This window comes from Dipodomys merriami, unplaced genomic scaffold (genome assembly GCF_024711535.1).
Source record: "Dipodomys merriami isolate MVZ:Mamm:240054 unplaced genomic scaffold, mDipMer1.0.p SCAF_3, whole genome shotgun sequence".
In the NCBI taxonomy this organism is placed as follows: Eukaryota; Metazoa; Chordata; class Mammalia; order Rodentia; family Heteromyidae; genus Dipodomys; species Dipodomys merriami.
Genome location: NW_027204492.1, coordinates 23,621,915 through 23,643,120, shown reverse-complemented (window position 1 = coordinate 23,643,120; position 21,206 = coordinate 23,621,915). Strand labels below are relative to the sequence as shown.

General features: G+C 35.0%; 1 protein-coding gene across 9 annotated transcripts in view; it reads right to left on the bottom strand.

The window, feature by feature from the left end:
• Nucleotides 1-21,206, bottom strand: part of Tenm1 (teneurin transmembrane protein 1) — an 875,459-nt gene that overhangs the window by 135,524 nt on the left and 718,729 nt on the right. For all 9 annotated transcript variants that reach the window (XM_070039761.1, XM_070039760.1, XM_070039769.1 and 6 more), the window contains one exon: nucleotides 7,366-7,485. In XM_070039761.1, coding sequence (XP_069895862.1) covers nucleotides 7,366-7,485 — 120 coding nt within the window. The remainder of the gene's footprint in view (nucleotides 1-7,365; nucleotides 7,486-21,206) is intronic.

Genomic DNA, 21,206 nt, shown 5'->3' with positions numbered 1-21,206 from the left:
GAGGAAAATTGGCCAGGTAAATTTGTTTGAATTGTACCATGCATGTACCTCTGCATTGGACAGTTCTCCTTGCCACCTGACTCTATTGGAACTCCATAGTTAGGATATCTGCTTTGGTCCAGAATGACTCTTCCAAATGAATGGGAAGAATGGACCGTGGGCATCTCTACTGACAGCACCTTGTATATCTATATCCTCTCACAAAGCAAGACTAACTTTCCTCTAAATCCACTCTGTCCATTGTCCGCCTGTAGATATGGTCTCTGACAAGACTATTGTGTTGGAGCATAAAAGCCTCAGATTTTAGTGCATTTTACACTGATGGTTCTACCTTACTTCTCTTTTAAGTATAATGATGACTGAGATAATATACTTGAGACCATTCAAAAAGATGAAATGCTGTGTAAAAGAAAGATAATGATAAATTATTATCATTATATCTTAAAAATGGATAAGGGGCAATATGATGCTCCTTAATATTCTAGGCAATGTAAATCCACAGTATAGAGATGTAAGTGTGTTTCTCCACATTATAAAAGATCTTTCAGTAAATCACTTTTTCAATGATAAAAAGCACTGATAGGAAATCAGACTTAATTATGGACATTTCACTGCTCTCTTCATATGACATTTATTATATTTATTATGGCATTACCAATTATTATCTTGTTGCAGAAATCTTCCAGATAAAGATAAATGCACAGTAACAAAGAGTAGATAATACTATATTTTTTATTTTGCTCTTTAGTGAAGTAGCAGTAATATTAAGGAAGGTTCTAAAAAGAGGATTTCAAGAACTGCATAAATAAAAAAGAAAAACCAAACAGCTTATGGTTTAAGACAGATAGCTTGAATTCATGATAATACAGGAGCAGTTTAAGGCAGTGTAGGAGGGAAAAATCAAACGCTGCTTGTCAAATAACCCTTCTGCTACTTCACCTTCTACACAGATTTAACTTTTTCCTTGGACAGTGAGTATATTTCCTCTGCTCAAACACTGACTTAAAACTAAAGTACCTATTTATTTAATATAAAACAAATGTAAACACAAACAGAAATAAATATAGTAAGAACACATTTAAGAATTATTCTCGATTTCTAGAAAGATTAAAGTTTGAGCAGTCATCTTGTTTTTTGCATGTTATGTGATTTTGGCTTCTAATGTATATAGGATTGAGTCTCAACTTTATTATATTAACTTTGTATCTTTGGGATATTTACTTCATTAAGTGCAGTTTTCTCATTAAAAAAATGAGGCCAATATGATATATTCCTTAGCAGTGATTGTCAATAAATAAGGGAATATGTAATTAGGAATGCAACACATGTTAACTTTCTTCTATAATTTGGATACTTTGTCCTACTAGGCTTACTGTACATTTTCTTTCCTTGTAGTTCATATTAATTCTAGGCTAACTTTTGGTTATCTCTATGAAAAGATATTACTTTTTAAGTTTATGCTGTATTTTCCCCTAAGCCTATTAGGATGGTTATTTAAATACCTCTAAGTGTCTAGGTTATACTTTTTTGTTATTTAACCAAACACTAATGCACATAAAGTAATTTTGCAGGTGTGGTTAATATCTAAAATCAGTGGACTTTAAGAACAGGAGATTGTCCTTGATATAATATGTGAGTTCTATCTAATCATTAGGAGGCCTTAAAAACACAGTAAAGTTTATATGAGGAAGAAATTCCGTGTCAATACTTCTGCATCAACTCCTTTCTTTCTGAGAATTTTCTATCTGCCAACGTGCCCTACAGATTTCAGACTCTCCAGTCTTCACCATCAGGTAAACTAATTCCTTAAAATGAACTGAAATCTCTGTCTGTCTATCTGTCTGTCTGTCTGTCCTTTTCTTTCTCTCTTACCCAATAAAAAACTTTGACTATGTGTGAATATTGAATTTTTTTGTTGTTGTTGGTCCTGGGGCTTGAACTCTGGGCCTGAGCGCTGTCCCTGCACTCTTCAGCTCAAGGTGAGTGCTCTACCACTTGAGTCACAGCACCACTTCCTATGGGTGAATATATATATATATATATATATATATAATTTTTTCTATATTCCTGGACAGATATATTGTCTCTTCTCATTTAACTGTTTTATGTAGTAAATACTGGATGCTTTACTCATTGATTTACTCCTTGGAGGTGGGGGGAGGGGGAATCTGTGGCTAAAATGCATCTAAATCATTGCAGTGTAAAATAGAATGTTCTTGGAATGATTAAATTTTTGAGATTTCTACTGTCACAAATCACCTCCATTTCCATGGATCATTAAGAACAAGTTTTCAAGACATATAAGACTAGGTATAAAATGTTCAAGGGAGAAGGTTTATTTGTTTGGCTATTATTGACAATCTGTAATATGTCAAACCAGTCCTGTCTGTAGATGGAAGACTATTAAACCACATTCAAATCCTATTGTATCCATAACTGAACAAACTTTTGCCTTGAGGAAAACTAGAGAGAACTCTACCTTCATCATACAGTTTTTAGAACAAAGTTCTTGGGACATTTCATGTTCTTTAAGAGTGTTCTAAGTCATTATGTCACCTATTTTGCTTACTATTAGTTAGAATAATCTGTAAATAGCTCTTTTTCAACACTAATATCAGTCACATATCTAAGCCAGCAATGGTAAATCATAGAAGTTTAGAGTCAGAGCAGTTGGAATAGAGTCAGAGCACTTGAGTTTAAATCTTGGAATTTATCTTTATTAGCCATGTTAATCTGGGGAAATTTTCTTTTTTTTATTGTGAAAATACTGTACAGAGGGGTTACAATTACATGGGCAAGATAGTGAGTACATTTCTTATCAAGCATTGTAGCCTCCTCCTTTGTTTACCCTTCCCATCCTTTCCCATCCTCCCTCCCCCAACCCAATCCTCCCCCCCCAAGTTGTAAAGTTAGTTTTTGACATAACTTGTACTTCTCATTGTTGCAACAGGTCTACCTGTATCCTTATTTAAACGACTTGTTTTTCCCCTTCCCCTCCACAAATTATACCGACATCAAATACAATGAAAGCAGGGGTTATACTGTGGGAGAGGGACATACAAAGCAACAAAGAAATAATCTTATAATTGTGTTAGAAACAAATGCATGAAAGAAAAAAAACATTTAAAACACATATCTTAGGGTTCATTTTCCTAACATCACCTTATCTGACCTTTTCTGCTTGATTCATACATACACTAGATATTGCAAATAAGGGAAATCATGGGACCTATATTTCTTTGGGCTTGGCTTACTTCACTTAATATAATTTTTTCCAAGTCTTTCCAGGAAATTTTCTCACCTGCCAAATGAGTACAAATGAGTACAAATGAGTACAGAGGTTTGTAAAACCTCTGGTGAGAATGAAGACAGAGAAAATGCCTATGTAACAATGGAGTATTATGCAGCCATTAGAATGGGCAAAATAATGGCATTTACAGGAAAATGGATGGAACTAGAACAAATCATTTTGAGTGAGGTAAGCCAAGATAAGAGAGACAAGTGCTACATGGTCTCCCTGATATGTGGATGTAGAATTCAAATGCAAGAAGATATGACAAAGTAAACAGGACTGAGGAAACAAAGGACCTCTACTTAATTGGTCTTGACCTCATATATGGTATATATATATATATATATATATATATATATATATATATATATATATATATATATATATATATATATACACACACACACACACACATCCACATCCAAGGGAAGCTAGGAGGAGGGCATCGAATCAGAGGGAAACAGGGAGAAAATATACAACAGAGGGCCCCATCAACTGCACTGGACACAGATGAAAATAAACTAAGCAACTCAAGGGCAGCGATGGAAGGGAGGGAATGAGAGGGAAAGAGGGAACAGCTAACACTAAGCAAAAGGAAAAAAAATGTACTCATCACCTGCTGTGGAAGAGATAGTTGTGTTGTCAAAGCTTATAGAATTCACAAACTTTATAGACCATAATAATGACAAGTTGCTTTGTGAAGGGTAAAATTTGTTTGTGACTTTGAGTATCATAATCCTACAATACAGTGAAATTTATGTAATTACTTAAGCTCAATAAAAACTTATATATAAGAAAGAAGTACATTGGAGGCCTAGGAATGTGGCTTAGTGGTAGAGTGCTTGCCTAGCATGCATTAAGGCCCTGGGTTCAATTCCTTGGTACCACATAAACAAAAACAAATAAGTAAAATGTGATGTCAGGAAAATGAACCCTTAGATATGTATTTTAATGTTTTTTTCTTTCATGAATGTGTTTCTAACGCATTTATAAGATTATCTCTTTGTTGCTTTGTATGTCCCTCCCCCACAGTATAAGCCCTGCTTTCACTATATTTGATGTCAGTATAACTTGTGGAGGAGATGGGGAAAAACCAGTTGTTTAAGGATACAGGTGGACCTGTTGCAACAATGAGAAGTACAAGTTGTCATGTCTAAAACGAGCTTTACAACGTTGGTGCGGGGGGGGGGGGGGAGGGGGGAAGGAGAAGGATTGGGATTGGGGGGGAGGGGGGAGGCTGGGAAGGGATGTGAAGGGTAAACAAAGGAGGAGGCTGCAATGCTTGGTAAGAAATGTATGCATTATCCTGCCCATGTAATTGTAACTCCTCTGTACAGTATGTTCACAAATAAAATTAAATTAAATTAAAAAAATTTTAAAAAATACTACATTGGAGATTTTCAATAAATACATTTTTGTCTACGGAAAATAAGAAAATGCCTTGAATATATCTGAAACGTCTTTTAAAAAATATCTTTAAGCAGTTGTACAGAGGCTTTGTCATTTAACAAAGTAGTTTATGAATACAGTATATCTTCATCGATGTTACCATTTGTACATTCTTAGCAACACACACTTGTAAACTATTTTTTCCTTTATACCTACCTTTTCCCCCTTATGCTGTGCTGGCTCTTCTCAATCTAAATAACTAATCTTTATACTTTTATTTATTTTTATTTTAAATTTCCTTATGTTTAAGTATTTGTACCAAGGAGTTTCCATATAACAAGCAGTTTATGAATACAATGTATCTTGATTGATGTAATCTTTAGAATTTTAAAGGGCTCAGCCTTCCATAATAATTTTTTCCTTTGTTTTGTATATCTGAACTTGGTTCTATAACCTATACCATTCCTAGTTGGTAAACATTTTGACATCCTACGTAACATAATTGTATTTGATATAGACTTTGAGAGAGCTGATAGCTTAATCAAATGCAGTGGTGCTACTTGTATTAATTAGAAACACTGCAGCAGACTGGTGGGGTTGATACTTGGAGACAGGAACCTTTTAGCATTTCAAATATCACAGTGTCTACAGGTATGTAAACGTTAATAACAATCTTTTACCCTCAGGTAATTTTTTCTTATGATTTTCTATTTTTGAAATGTACTTAATCTGAAGTAGCAACAAGCTGAGATATATAAATGGAAAAAAATCTCACTACACTGTCACAGTAAGATGTCTGCTTGGCATTTGGGGGCGCATATTTTGAATACATACTCCTTTTATGGATCCTGTGAGAAGAGTTATTGCTAGAGGGGACTCCGACTAGTATCTGTCATTTACATAAAGCTACTTTTTACAAACAACTTGTATGCATTTGGGTCTATGCATTTGGTTTAAAACTTACAACATAGAAATAACATCAGAATTACTATTTAATTTTTTTCTCAGTAATCTGGAAAGAGAAATCTTTAGACAGTTTAGACATTAAGATTATTTCAAGTTATTTTTAAATATAAAATAATTTTATACTTTTTAAGGCAAGCTAAAAAGTCCTCTGAGTCCATCAGTACCCTATAAGAAGGCAGAAGAAGACAAATTTCTCCTTGAAGAAACAATCAATTTTTCAATTCATGGCACATAGTTGAACACAGTGTCAAGGGAGAGGCTAGTTTTGTACATTACTTATTGGTGAGTGAATGATCAAAATTTTATCATTTAATCTAACTGAAAGAAAGGTCCGCTGAAGTTAGTGTAGAGCTCCCATTTTGGAATATTTAGCAGAAAATTCTATCTATCTGGCTATCATATTTACACTACCTGCTGAGTAGTTTTGTGTCAGTCTGTTAAAATGAATAAATGACAAGTTAGTATTAGAAACATAATTTGCATACAAATAGTTCATTTGAACACTTGAACATACTTTATTTTGTAAGTATGTTAAAACTCTTGTCTTTTAAAATATTTTCTACAAGCATTATTATGACAGACAGTTGAAAAATTAATTTAGCACAGCCCAAGTTGAACAATTAACTTCCCTTAAGTGGTTTAGACTAATAAGGTTTGATTGAGTTTCTTGTGAAAAAGCTCTAAGCCACAGGTCATTTTTTGGGTGAGTATTAGATCACTAGGGTAGCCAAATGGTGAACAGGGCACCTTAAGGCCATTATTATAGTGTTCCTGAGAGTCATGAATAAGCTACACAGGCCTATTCACTCAAATATTCTGAAAAAAAACGTCTGCTTAAATGACAGAAACAAAATTGTTTTTGAGAGTAAGTACTTTTCCAGGATGGGTGAATTTTACTTAGAAGTCTTGTTTTTTAGGTCTTAGAGAACCTTGAGAAGCTCTTATGATTTGGGTCATTTGTGCTCAGGGTTAAATAATTGCAGTTATATGTGCTGCTTGCCATGCCTGTCAATCAATTGCAATCACTAAGCAAAAATACAGGTTGGTGAAGGCACATTTGTTTTTTGTGGTACTGCATATCAAACCCAGGGCCTTGACTATGCCAGGCAAATGCTTTGCCAATGAAATACACCCTCATTCCTTGAGAAAGGATTATTAAATATTAAATATTTAAAAATAAGATTGCATTTTTTTGGTTTTTATCTTTATTGATATCTTAATATTTGTATTTTCTTACCTTTATTTTTTCTTATTTTATTTTATTTTTAAATAGTATTTGAAAATAGGATAAAACATTTATTTAATTTAGTTGAATTTTGAACTTTTGGAAAAAATCTTTTGGACATGATCATTTCTGAAATATTTTGGGCCTATTGTGGAAGAATAGTAAAAGTGTTCTGTGATAAACTTCCCTATTTATTACCTAAATCATGTCAGTAAACTTTGGAGTTTGATTTATAAATAAAATTAGATGCGAGACAGAAAACTTTTCATATGGTCAGATTTGAAGAAAACGAGAATAATATCAACCCTTAGAGCAGACTTTTGTTTTTACTTAGATGGAAAATAGAGTAAATATATGTCACTATTGACTTTTCTAGGTAGTTCTAGAAAGCAAATGGGCTTACTATCACTGTATTATCTTGAGCCCTGGGTTTTACCAATGGTTAGAAGTCACAACTTGGCTTCAAAAATTTTCAGAGGCAATACTGACATACCTTCCATCTTGCCGGCTGATGGTAAAGCCATAGTCATTGTGGTGTAAGAAACTGACATTCACACCCACAAGGGGAGTTCCATCTATGGCCACCACTTGGCCTCGAATCACACAAGCACGCCTGAAACACAAGACAAAAGGAAATTAAGAGTATGTAGAAACTAGAATCTAGACATCAAGTTGTAGAAATTTTGGAAAACAGTAAGTATAATGAAGAAAACAATAATTTCACTAACCTCTGTAAATATGAATAACATTTTTGGAGAGGAGATATTTTTTTAACCCATCAAACTTGGAATCCTACTAGGTGTAGTTCTGAATTCTAATATTTTAAAGTAAACATTGAATTATCAACAATACCTAATGCAACTAGAAATAATATTCACTTTAAAAATATTATTATTATGGGGATAGACAGAGGGGTTACCATTTCATAAACCATAAATAATGCCTTCTGTCCCCACCCATAAGTTCTATAGTTTATTATCAACATAATGTCTACTGAGTACCACTGTTGCATTTGTTCACCCTCTTTCAATTTTAAAATCTATCTTTTAGAACATTTAGTTGTTTCTTAATTTTTTTCTGCATTGAATTTTGTATTTCCTTGGAAGAGAGGCATAGGATTGCGTGTCTGTGTGTGTACGCCAGTTGGTGGTTTGAACTCAGTGCTCTGGGCTACTCAGGGCACTGTCCTGGAGTCTTTCTCCCCTCCTCTCCCCTCCTCTCCCCTCCTCTCCTCTCCTCTTCCCTTTCCTCTCCTCTTCCCTTTCCTCTCCTCTCTCCTTTCCTTTCCTTTCCTTTCCTTTCTGTTCCTTTCCTTTCCTTTCCTTTCCTTTCCTTTCCTTTCCTTTCCTTTCCTTTCCTTTCCTTTCCTTTCCTTTCCTTTCCTTTCCTTTCCTTTCCTTTCCTTTCCTTTCCTTTCCTTTCCTTCCCTTCCCTTCCCTTCCCTTCCCTTCCCTTTCCTTCCTCTTCCTTTCTCTTTCTTCTTTCTCTCTTCTTCTCCCTCTCTTTTCCTTCCCTCCCTCCTTCCCTCCCTCCCTCCTTCCCTCCCTCCCTCCCTCCTTCCCTCCCTCCCTTTCTTTCTTTCTTTCTTTCTTTCTTTCTTTCTTTCTTTCTTTCTTTCTTTCTTTCTTTCTTTCTTTCTTTCTTTCTTTCTTTCTTTCTTTCTTTCTTTCTTTCTTTCTTTCTTTCTTTCTTTCTTTCTTTCTTTCTCTTAGCTAGTACTGTAGCATTTGAGCCACAGCTCTATTTCTGACTTTTTGGTGGTTAATTGGAGATAAAAGTCTCATGGACTTTCCTTCCCAGTCTGGCTATCACCCATGCTCCTTAGCTCTCAACCTCTTGAGTAGCTAGGATAACAGGGTGAGCCACCAACACCTGACTGAGAGTCCTAGTTGGAAAGACCCTTTTCTTTATCAAAAGTAATCTTATTAGTTGACACAGATATACATAGTACATAAAATTAAAATCTCTGATGACCAACTCCACTTGTTTTTTTCTGTTCTTAACACAGGTGATCAGTAGTATCAATTAGTTGTGTACATTTTCTATGCTAAAGTGATAAATTTCTTTGGAAAACCAATGAACAAACAAACTTGTCTGTGTAGATTTTAAGTTAAAGTCTGAAATAGAGGCGTGATAAATGTTTGGTATCCTGATTTTCTTGCCTAATTAAAAATTGTCAGGATATTTTCCTTTAAAAATTAGCCTCAGCTTTGACAAAGAATGCAGTTCAATTCTCTTTTGTAGTTTTTTTGTTGTAAAGATGCTGTACAGAGGTTACAATTACATGAGTATGGTAATGAGTATATTTCTTGTCCAACATTGTTACCCATTCCTTTGTTGTTCTCTCACTATCCCTTCCCTCTTCCACTCCTCCCCCCTTCTGAAGTTGTAAAGTTCATTTCTGATGTAGCGTCTTGTGAGTATCATTGTTGAAATGGGTCATCCTTTGTCTTCCTTTCAGCATTCTGTTATTCTCCTTCCCTTCCCCAAATCAGATCAATGTATATGGAGGGTACCAGCATCAAAGACAGTGATTGCCAGGGATAAACCAATGGAAAAAGAAAAATCAAATAAAATAAATGAAATAAAATATGGAAGAACATATAGTACATTGGTGACAATAAGGTCCACAACCAAAAAAAAAAAGGACCTGTTGTGTTTCATTAAACTAGTCTGTCTCTCAGGGATATCGTCTCTCAGGAATATACGTCTGTCTCTCAGGAAAATAGTCAATGGAAGTGTGCATCATTTTCAACTGTAGCTTGGCTGATAAGCTGCAACGAATTCTAGAAGTATGGTGCTTAAGTAGAGGGCCCTGGGCAAAATTTCAAACAGGGAACTTTCACTAGTCTACCATTATTTAGGATGTGGGGTTCAACAACATGTTGGAAGCCTTGAGCTCATGACTTTTGAGGTCATAGGGCTAATCAAGGCTGAACAAGTTTTTCCTAGTGGATAAGTGTCATTTTTGTGTAATCAAATGGGGTTCAGGGTATTTTAGGATGCTCAATCTTGGATTTAAAAGAGTGCTGTGTCATTTGGGTCAACATGGATCACCTGACTAGGTGTAATATCTGCAATCTAGAATTATATATTTGTCTAATAGAATCATGAAGTTAAACCAAGTTTCTGAAGGTTCATGGCCACAAAAATAATTTAACAAAACAAAAAATATCTCCAAGTGAGCAAAAGACAGTCACCACTGTTATGCTTTAGCCAATAAATCCCACTACAAAATTTTATATCCATCACAAGAATTGGTTCTAACTTATGCTAATATTATTTATTCTAGCCAGACACTGTTGGCTCATGCCTGTAATCCTAGCTACTCAGGAGGCTGAAATCTCAGGATTGTGGTTTGAAGCCAGCAGGAAGAAATGTCCTCTGAGACTCTTAGCTCCAATTAACCACTCAAAAAGTAGAAGTGATGCTGTGGCTCAAGTGGTGGAGTGCTAGCCTTTAGCACAGAGGCTCAGGAACAATGCCTAGGCCCTCAGTTCAAGTCCCATACCCGCCAAAAAAATTCATTCTAGTTTATCTAAAGCCTTTCCAAAACACAAATTACAAGCAATTAAGTATTACACAATGGGAAAATAATATAATTGTCACTTTTACTATATATGAGTATTATGTACTCTCAATGCAATTCTTAGTTCTGTGACATCAATCAGTGGCTTTCCATGTCCAATTTTTCCAGTTTCTGTTCCGCTTTGAAACGTTTATTGTTGTGCTAAAACAGAAGACATTTGAAGCCTTTCAGTTCTGGATTTTGAACTAATCTTAACAAATCTGTCCTAGGTTCTAAGGCCAAGTAATGAAAATAAAGAACAGCTCTGGTTTTATGCAGTAACCTTTCAGTGGTATAGATGAGAAATCTTTGGCAAGATGGACAGAGATTAAGTAGAAATAAACTGAAAATTTATTACAAACTGCATAGAGATTGGAGGTAGAGACTGAGAAGAGATTGTGTTAGTCAGTCAAACCATTTTAGAAATTAGTTAAACATTTTCTGAGTCTTTACATGTTGTCTGTTTTGGTGAGTGGTGGAGACTAATTGTAAGTTTTATGAAGCCTCCATCAGTTAACTAAGGTAGAATTTGCAACAAAAATGTCCTCCTAATGCTTGATAGCTCTTTATTGGCAAGCAAATTCTATGTACTCATTTTATTTGTTTACATTAATCTGGTTATTTTGTCTTTCCACAGACATGGTAAGCTCAATTATTTTCATTTTTATTTTTTCAAGCCTAGTTGGCACTATTGTCTCATATGTTATAGACACAGATCTGTCTCTTCTTTTTGCTACACTTTTATTTTCCATATGGCTTATATTTATGAAGGATCCAGGCTGGTGAGTGACTCATAAAAGTCATCATTATTCTGTGCATATCCTTTGTATTCCCCTTTTCATTCATTCTGTATCTCATTCTGAGTAGACTTGTCTTTTGACTCCTGTTCCTTAATATTTCTCATATTTTATGAAGCACACAGATTTGTGCAATAACGACTCATCAAAGTCATCATTATTCAAGACATTGTCTACCTGTTCTTCTTATTCATTTCACCCCTCATCATTCATAAATAATGCACACAGACTTGTCTTTCAACACCCTTACTACTTTTTTTATTCCTTATATTTTATGATCCATGCCAACTTACAGCATATGATAAAGCTCCATAAAACTTATTATTCTACATTTATCAGTATTGAACTGTCTTTGTAATGTATTAGACTTTAAATGTTCTGATTCCCTGTATCTTGCTGCATTTGCTCCCATTATTTACATACTTTATGCCATCCATTTTTCAAAATAATAACTCTTGGCTCTTTTTATTCCTAGATTATTGGAACTTTACAAAGTACTTACTGTAATCTTTGACCAATGCAGTTACCTTGTGTCACTATAAATTGTCTAAATTGGGGAAAAGCTTTAAAATATTAATTTCATTTTGACTGACATTTTATTCTGAAATCTACTTCTCAGGAAAGTCTCCCATTTAAGAAACAAAGCCCTTTTGAGTCTACTCCTTGTCCTAAGCTACACTCATCTCTAGTGGTGCTTAGAAAACATTTCTATATGTTCTTGGCAAATATGGTGTATTGTATTACTTTATTCAGTTTAATTGCCATTTTGTGTACTTCAGCTTGTAGATGGAAGCCTGGCATCTACTATTTTCCCCCCGACCTTGATTTACATAACCACTAAAAGGTGGTATTTCCTCCATTTATGTAACCTGTTCTGATAATCCTAGTCAGATCCAAGATAGCGTATAACATTCATGTTTCTCAACATTAGACCCTAGCTGAGTAATTAGGTGTTGATGGTGCAAGTCTATCTATTCTACTCTCTGTACTTTCCATTATCCTCATTGCACAATATCCCTATTTTCTATTCCAGAGTCCCCAGTTTCCTTCAATTACATCTGAATTAGGCAGATCTACTTGGCTTTTCCTTATACAATCATTCACAACCATCTTGAGCTCTTAATATTTTATATTAAAACTTCCCTTATCATGAATCCTTGTCCTTCTACATTCCATCTTTTCTTTTTAATTAGTAATATAGATAAATCTTCATAATCTTTCAAGGCAGATGACAAGAAGCTACTGTCTGGGCTCATACGAAGGTGGGCCTGCACTAACAAACATCTTTTCAGTGTAATACCTCTTGTAAATACTCTCTCTCTTTCTTTCCCCTATCTGTCTCCCTCTCCCTCTGTCTTTCCTTGTCTCTCCCTCTCCCCCAGACACTCACAGGAATGTGTTCGTTGTGTACTCTCAATGGTTATGTTACATCTTTTCCATATTTGCCTGGGGCTCTCTTTTTATTCAGACATGGATGGCATGCTTTGCTTCCTTGAACCTTTAAAAACAAGAAACTCTCCCTTCTGTAGTTGGTTAGAGCAAGGTAACTTGAGCTTTGATGGGCATGTCCAATCTGACTTTAAAAACATGTATTGGGAAAATTACCCCTCACAAGTGTCTCTTTCGCTATTCCCTGGAGAATACAGGCTGCTGCCAAGCTGTCTACCTGCTGTCACTGTGCTAAAGCAGTAACCCCAAAGGAATTGCTTCTTCACTTTAACTAAATGCTGAATCCTCCAAGTGTTTGGAGCTTGGTCTGAACAACAGGGTATCTCGGGAACTGCAACTCAGAAAACACCTTGTTGAGAGTCTTATTTAACTAATAAGCTGCTTGTTGGACAGCTCTGAAGGAAAAGATCTAATTCATTTTGTATTTGCTCTTTTTCATGGCACGGCCAAATTATTCCTAGCCTTCAATCAACTCTTGGATCTATTCTCCTTTACCCTTATTTGTTGTCTTTTGTCTTCTATGTAAAATTTCCAATATTCAATCAACACCTCAGGTAACAACATTAACCTAAAGCACAAAAGTTGGTTTGAAAAAAAAAGGATGAAAACTAAATATTGAAAGATGTAATTTAGTGCATTGTATTTCTCTTTCCTAAGGAAAATGAGGCCAGAGAAGTTATAGTTATTTGCTTTTGTTGCTAACATGAGCATAAGCAAGCATTGAAGGGTAGCATTCAAAACAGCAGGGTATCTAGTAGCAGGTGGGCAGGTTAATCTCTATTCTCCATTGGAGAGATAGCGCCAAGAAGTCCTGGGATCTGGGATGTAAGAGGCCACAGAAATCCTTTGTTCACTAGTATTTGAATCCTACCCTGTAAATTCCTCAACGAATTATCACTTTTTCACATCATCAAGGGACAGAATCCTACTACATAGGAGGTATGGACTGACCATTCCTCTGAGATCTCTATGGGTTTAGTATATCCTAAACCCCACCATTGAGAGGTATATTAATTGTGGTAAGCATTGCTACTTCTAGGAGACTTATGTGAATGAAAATATTTCCAAATAACAAATGGGATTGCATAAAGTTGCAGAGCTTCTGCAGGGCAAATGACATAGCTAGAAAGATCAATAGAAAACCCACGGATTGGGAGAAAGTCTTTACTAGCCATACAACCGACAAGGGTCTCATATCTATAATATACTTGGAACTCAAAAAATTAAATCCCCCAACAACAAATCCTCAAAGAAACAACTGCCCAATAAATAAGTGGGCAAAAGATTTAAAGAGAAACTTCTCTGAAGAAGAAAGAAGGATGGCCAATAGACACATGAAGAAATGTTCAACATCCCTAGCCATAAAAGAAATGCAAATCAAAACAACATTGAGATATCACCTCACTCCAGTTAGAATGGCAAAAATCAAGAACTCTAACAACAACAGATGCTGGAGGGGATGTGGACAGAAAGGAACTTTACTTCATTGTTGGTGGGAATGTAAACTTGTTCAATCACTTTGGAAAGCAGTATGGAGGTTCCTCAAAAGACTTCACATAGAACTCCCCTATGACCCAGCAATCCCACTTTTGGGCATTTACCCAAATGTTTACAAACAAGACCACACTAAAGTTACCAGCACAACTATGTTTATTGCAGCATTATTTACCATAGCTAAGATATGGAACCAACCCAGATGCCCCTCAGTAGATGAATGGATCAAGAAATGTGGTATATATACACAATGGAATTCTATGCCTCCATCAGAAAGAATGACATTGCGCCATTTGTTAAGAAATGGAAAAACTTGGAAAAAATTATATTAAGTGAAGTAAGCCAGGCCCAAAGAAACATAGGTCCCATGGTTTCCCTTATTTGTAATATCTAGTATATGTATGAGTCAAGCGGAAAAGGTCAGATAATGTGATGTCAGGAAAATGAACCCTTAGATGTGTATTTTAAGGTTTTTTTCTTTCATGCATGTGTTTCTAATGCATTTATAAGATTATCTCTTTGTTGCTTTGTATGTCCCTCCCCCACAGTATAACCCCTGCTTTCACTATATAACTAGTGGAGGAGATGGGGACCAGTTCTATAAGGATACAAGTGGACCTGTTGCAACAATGAGAAGCACAAGTTGTCATGTCCAAAACGAGCTTTACAACGTCAGTGCGGGGGGTGGTGGTGGGGGGGGAGGGGGGGGAAGGAATAGGATTGGGATGGGGGGAGGGGGGAGGCTGGGAAGGGATGTGAAGGGTAAACAAAGGAGGAGCCTGCAATGCTTGGTAAGAAATGTACGCATTATCCTGCCCATGTAATTGTAACTCCTCTGTACAGTATGTTCACAAATAAAATTAAATTAAATTTTTTAAAAAAAAAAGAAAAAAAATATTTCCAAATAGTTGAACAAAGGGTGTCTGGTGTTTCTATTATTCATAACCATTATATAATGAATAAAATGGTCTTTAGAATATCACAGGCCCTCATTTTGTCTGGTAATTTTCCCCCCTAAACTCAGTAATTTTCAGACATGATAGTGTACTACAATCTCCAATGTTCAATGTCCACATCCATCCACAGAGTTTCTAGTTTAGTCAGTCTGCATTTCTAAGAAGTTCCCATGTGTTGTTGGTCCTGCTGGTCTAAAGGCCACATTTGAGAACTCTTCTTTTAGTGAAAGTAAGACAAAAGCATAATCAGCCAATTAAGCTATATGAACTCCTAGAGAAGGAGGCAGGAAGTACAAACCACAAAAAGACAGGTAAATTAAAAACGGTTCACAATTTTACCATTATGAAATCTGTGACATGCATTTAAACTCTTCCACATAAACCTTTGGAGAAAGGTTGACAACAACTGTCATTTGGAGAGTCATATTGAAACTGTCATGACAAAGTGGTAGGTGAATTATAAAATGAACTGTGGAGTCTCTTCAAATCCAGATATTGCAAAATGGAAATATGTTTTAACCCAATTTATCTGTCCCAAATAAGTGTCCACTTCTCCTTACTCTGATTATTCTCATTACACAGTGCTTGGACCCATGTTATTGCACTTGTCATAGTCTTGCCTGTCTTGGATGACAGTTACAGATTTGTCTTTCCTATTATATAGTCACTTCAGGACAAGGACTGTGTGATTTCTCTCTCCGTGTCCTTCCAAGTGCCTGGAGCACACAGCATGTTTTCAAAAAGAAGTAATAGCATTTCAACTTAAATATTTATATATAAAGTTGCAAGGTACATGCAATCTGTCCTCATGGCACTGCTTCAAGGGTTTCAGAAGTTCCTGTCTGAAAGATGCCTTGTGGTTCAGTTATGAGAAGCTGATATTCTGAACTATATATTATGGCATTGTCATCATGGAAATTTTGCCTGATAATTGACTACTTCAGAAAATATTAGCCGTTTAATTGGGAAGCATGAATGAATAGTCCTCAAATGTTTAATTTCCGTACATTAGCTCTACCATTCCTTTATATATGATCATATAATTGCTAGTTGATATTTCATAATTTAAGTGAATTCGAGGTATCTATTACCCAGATTTTTAGGATGGGGTTTAAAGAGAAGATATGCTGTTGAAGATATATATTATCTAAAGTTGGTATAGCACTGTGGAAACAATGTCTAACATAAACCCACTTTCATGTGCAAAATATGTGAATGAAGTAAATGTTCATGTGCAAGCGCAATAAAATCACGTAAGTTTTTACTTAAATATAGCAGGTTGATTTAATCCTACTCCAATGATCAGTAGTACAGATGAATATCACATACCAAGTAGGTAATGTTAAAAGCATCTGGGAGCATTACCCATCGACGTTCTAGGGCTCTGGGAAAGGTGGTGTTATTGAAAATGCAGATAGCTTTTTAAGCAGAATTATTTTCCTCATGGCTAGTGATGTTTCACGTAAAACAAAATGGGGGCACTCACCCTGAGGTAGGGTGGCTATTTTCCCATCTGCCCTGGTAATTGCTTGTCAAATGTAGGTTTGCTTTGGATGCCTGAGATCCCCAAAGTAATGGGAAAAAGATCAAGTGTTTTGAAGCAATAAGAAAACTGACGACACAGTCACATTTTCAGGGCTGTGTAAGTGCCAGTTTGCTTCATTTAGATACATGATTATTTTCATCCAGAATTTGAATCCTGAAATATTTGTCCTATAAGCCCTTGCAACTCTTGAATAGGCTGAAGTCTTTTTTTTTTACAAGTTTGTTTGCAGTTTTGCTTGTTCTACACATTACTCAAATGGTTTATCTTAGTAATCAGCCTTATGGGGTTTTGTTAACCTCATTAACCTCTCCTACTTTTCTGTGGTTCTACCTTTCAAATAATGGATAGTCATTAAATATAGGGCAGGTCCTTCTTGTTGATGATCTCTTGGGCATGAATTACACTTCTTGACACAGGGAAAATGCGGTCTAGCTGTTACTGTCATTATGTTCTAGCCTTGCATTGCTAGTAATCACTGATCTGACTTTTTCTAAAAATCAGAATTATTCTCAACTTCATTTGCTAGTTATGTAAAGTGCAAATAATATCTCTTTCCTGTCCTCTTATCACCTTAAAAAATTTAATAATAAAATTATCCAGTAAAATGACCACTGTTTGAACTGGATTCTTCAAATTATTTTTTATTATTTAGCATAAAATTATTAAATATAGATTTTGTATAAATCAAACATTACACAGATAATTATAAGTTAAATACTAATCCAGGCACTTTCCTCACCTCATTTCACCTAACATCCAAATAACTGTGAGTAGGTACAACTATTAGATGCATTTGTAAATGGAAGAAACTAGACTTACAATACAAAATTTTTTTTCTCAAGGTAAAACAGCTAATAAATGGTAGACTGGTGGTGGCTTCTTGATATGGATTCTAAAGAACTTGAGTAGCACTGCAATTTGGATTTACAAATAGAAAAGCTTACCTACAACCTTTGTGCTGCCTGTAGGAAACATTCTGTATAAATCAATCGAGTTAACTGCTGAGCACTTTCTGTGAGTAGCTGTGTCATTCAGATCATCTGCAAAATGTTCTTTGTAGGGTTTCACTAAAGCTTGCATTGATGCTATCCTCTTTAGAGACAAAATAAGCTGCTTGAACCTGCTAGAAAGTCACTTGTAAGCATATGGTATGGTTGATTTAAGCCTTTTGACTGTTGATTCTAATTGTACAGTAAGTAGGATTGAAAACATATTAGAAAATACCTACTCATGCTGAGATAAGTTGTAGATAGATAATTATAATTGCTAAGCATCTCTGAACATCTGAGTTTTAAAATATCATAAATAATCAATTGAATAACCTTTTGAAGATTTATACTCTGATTTCTTTTCATTCTGCTTTGCCCAAGAGCATTTGTAAAAAAGTGAAAGTCACACATTCGTTCTTTCTGGTACCTTTAGGTGTTGACTGCTGATTTCAGAAGCTAGTTCAGCACTATAAATTTGGGAACCTTCAGCACTTTGTAATTTTTAAAATGTGTCTTTAACATGTGTTTCCTGAATTTTAGCATGAGCCCAAATAGTTGTCAGTAGATCCTGTCTTCACATATGTAACACCTTTCACAACAATGAGATCAAAGTGCTTTATTGGTAACTATCAATAATCTTACTTCCCACTTAGGACAACTACAGAAGTGATAAACAAGTGAAGCTGCTCAAGAAAAGCAAGATGTAAAGAGAGAACCACAAGAAGCCATGGCCAAGTCATGTTTGGATAGTTTTCCCAATAGTTGGCATATTATGTGCATGAACAGTGCCTATTTTTAGAAAGACAGGTGAACAGAGGGTATATATGAAGACATTGGCACCCTACAAAGGGTTTCCCCAGTCCTTAAACTACTGCGTATATTTAGCAATTGTTGTTCTGTGTGTTTATCCTCCTCTGGTACATATGGTATAATAATTGTTGTTCTTAGATTAAAAATACACTAAAGTCTTCAATTTGCAAATAAAAGAGTACTTTAACCAAGAGATTAAAAAAATTAAACACAAAGCATACGAATTTGAATTTGTGCCTAAACAAAATTACAAATGATTATAGGCTTTTTGGGGGTTACTTGTAGGTATGTAAAACTATGTTAATTTTGGGAGTGCTTGAATATTGTAGATAATATTGTATTTAATTTATTTGATACTAGCCATTGAACTCATAGCCTTGTGCTTGCTAAGCAAGTACTTGAAGTAGGTATACCTTAGCCCTTTATTTTTTATTTTTTTTTGAAATAGTGTCCAGTTAACACTGCCCAAGTTAGCCTTGAACTCAAGGTTCTCCAGCTTCTACTTCCTATAAAGTACAACTGTTTACTACCGTACCCCTGTAAATCTTTTTTTCTTTTTTCTTTTCTTTTCTTTTTTTTGTCAGTCGTGGGGCCTGAACTCTGGGCCTGGGTGCTGTCCCTCAGCAATTCAGCTCAAGGCTAGCACTCTACCACTTGAGCCATAGCGCCACTTCCTGCTTTTTCTGCTTATGTGGTGCTGAGGAATCGAACCTAGGGACTCATGCATGCAAAGCAAGCACTATACCACTGAGCCACCTTCCCTGTAAATCTTTTGAGCATTCAAAATACAGAGTTTTATATCTTTTTATAATTCTAAATCACTATTTACTAAGTACTGTATTTCTTTTAGGTTCAACTAATTAATAAACATCTACAATTTCTCCTCTTTTAGGAATAACCGATGTAGGACTTCTGGTCATTTTTATTTCTAGAGTCTACTGTTCAGTTTGTCTGAAGTATTCACATTCTCTTTTGGAGGGCAAGGACCCAAATCAGTTATCAGGTTGTAATTTCTTGAGAAATATTTGTTTATCTTTTCATTGCCTTAATGTCATAAGATCTTAATTCAACGGGGCTGTAAAAGTTAATGTCCAGCTCAACTTGTATGAAAATCTATTGATAAGAGTTCAGACATATTCACTTTCAAATCATCTAGCATATAAATGAATTTTATGAGGATTCTGCTCTAATGTCATTAGAGAAGGTTCCCTGGGCCAGCCTGTATAAAATGGTCATGTTTTGTTCCTATCTTTTCTTTATCTCAGTCAACAGTATTCAGATCTTCCTTACATTTCCCTTCTGTTACTATTTTGTGTTTCTTGCTGTGCTGAGGAGATAATTCTTATAGCCTTCAGCCTAGGACAGTGTGTCTTACTGAATTAAGAAATGAACCATGTAAGTGTTGCAATGATCATAAATCTCAGGAATGAATTGGTTATCAGGCTTTCCAAATATTAATTCTTTTGAAAGAAACTGTAGGATCTACCATAGAATGATTCCAAAGTATAACTAACAGGGTTATAAGGATTGTGGTAAATGTAACTTTTTAAAGATTAAAAAAAATATTTGCTTAAGTACAAACACTAATTTGTAGAAAAGTTTTAACACTAAATGCCAAAGGATAAGCTTCATGCATATGGTTAAGCAGTTCTCTATCCAGATAAGCTTTATTTTTTAAAAAACAAATCATCAATATTTTCCTGTGTGTGTCAATTTTAGAAGCTCTTTGTGTTCATCTGAATCAATTAGTCCCATCTCAGGGTTATTGCTGAAAACTTGCAGGTCAGTATCATTTCTGTAATTGTTTAATGACTTTGTTTTTTTCTGCTGAAATACCTCTCGTTTGACATCCATTTAAGTTACACATTTGTCCCATCAAATTGGTTGAATTTGAGACCCTTGAATTAATGAACTCCAAGCTCCATTAGGAACCTGATGGTCCATGATAATGTGAACTTATTGCAATTAAAAAAATTATGTTTATTTGATGCAGTTTTTACTTTTGATTTTAAGCTAGTATTTAATATTTGTGTGCATTTGCAGCATATAGCATGATAATTTGATATATACAGAATGTATAATAATTAAATATTGATATTGGACTACCTCTGACACTAGAATGTAAATTCTGTGACTGAAAGGGACTCCTTTTTGTGCTTATATTTGTCCATACAATTCTTTGTGTACCGTGGGTTTACAAGAAATATTTGCTGAGCTAATGAACGAATAATACTCACATTGTGCTTAAAAAATAAATCAGTATCAGGGTTTTATGCTGCATTAGGGAAGGGGTAACAAGTTTGAAATAAATGTACTTATTATCTTACTTATGTAATTGTAACTCCTCTGTACATCACCTTGACAATAAAAAAATGCATTAAAAAGAATGGCAGAGGAAAAATATAATTTAAAATAAAAGAGAATGGCAGAGGATTTTGAAATCTCTACCTCCTCCTGAGGACATAAAACCATTATTTACTCTTAAAATAGACACTTAAAATAGTAATCAGTCCACTATCAGTGTAACCAAACATGCAGAACTACTCTGTTCCTCCAAGTGAAAGTTCTGAGTAGTTATTTTCAATCTGTTTCCTGTTGTAAACTTGGTGTAAAACAAAATTTTAATTTTTATATTAGACATTTACTTTATGTTATGTTTTTGTATAAAATGAAATGATTAAACTTGTAAATTTCAAGTTACTGTGGCTTTTGGACAAATTCCAAG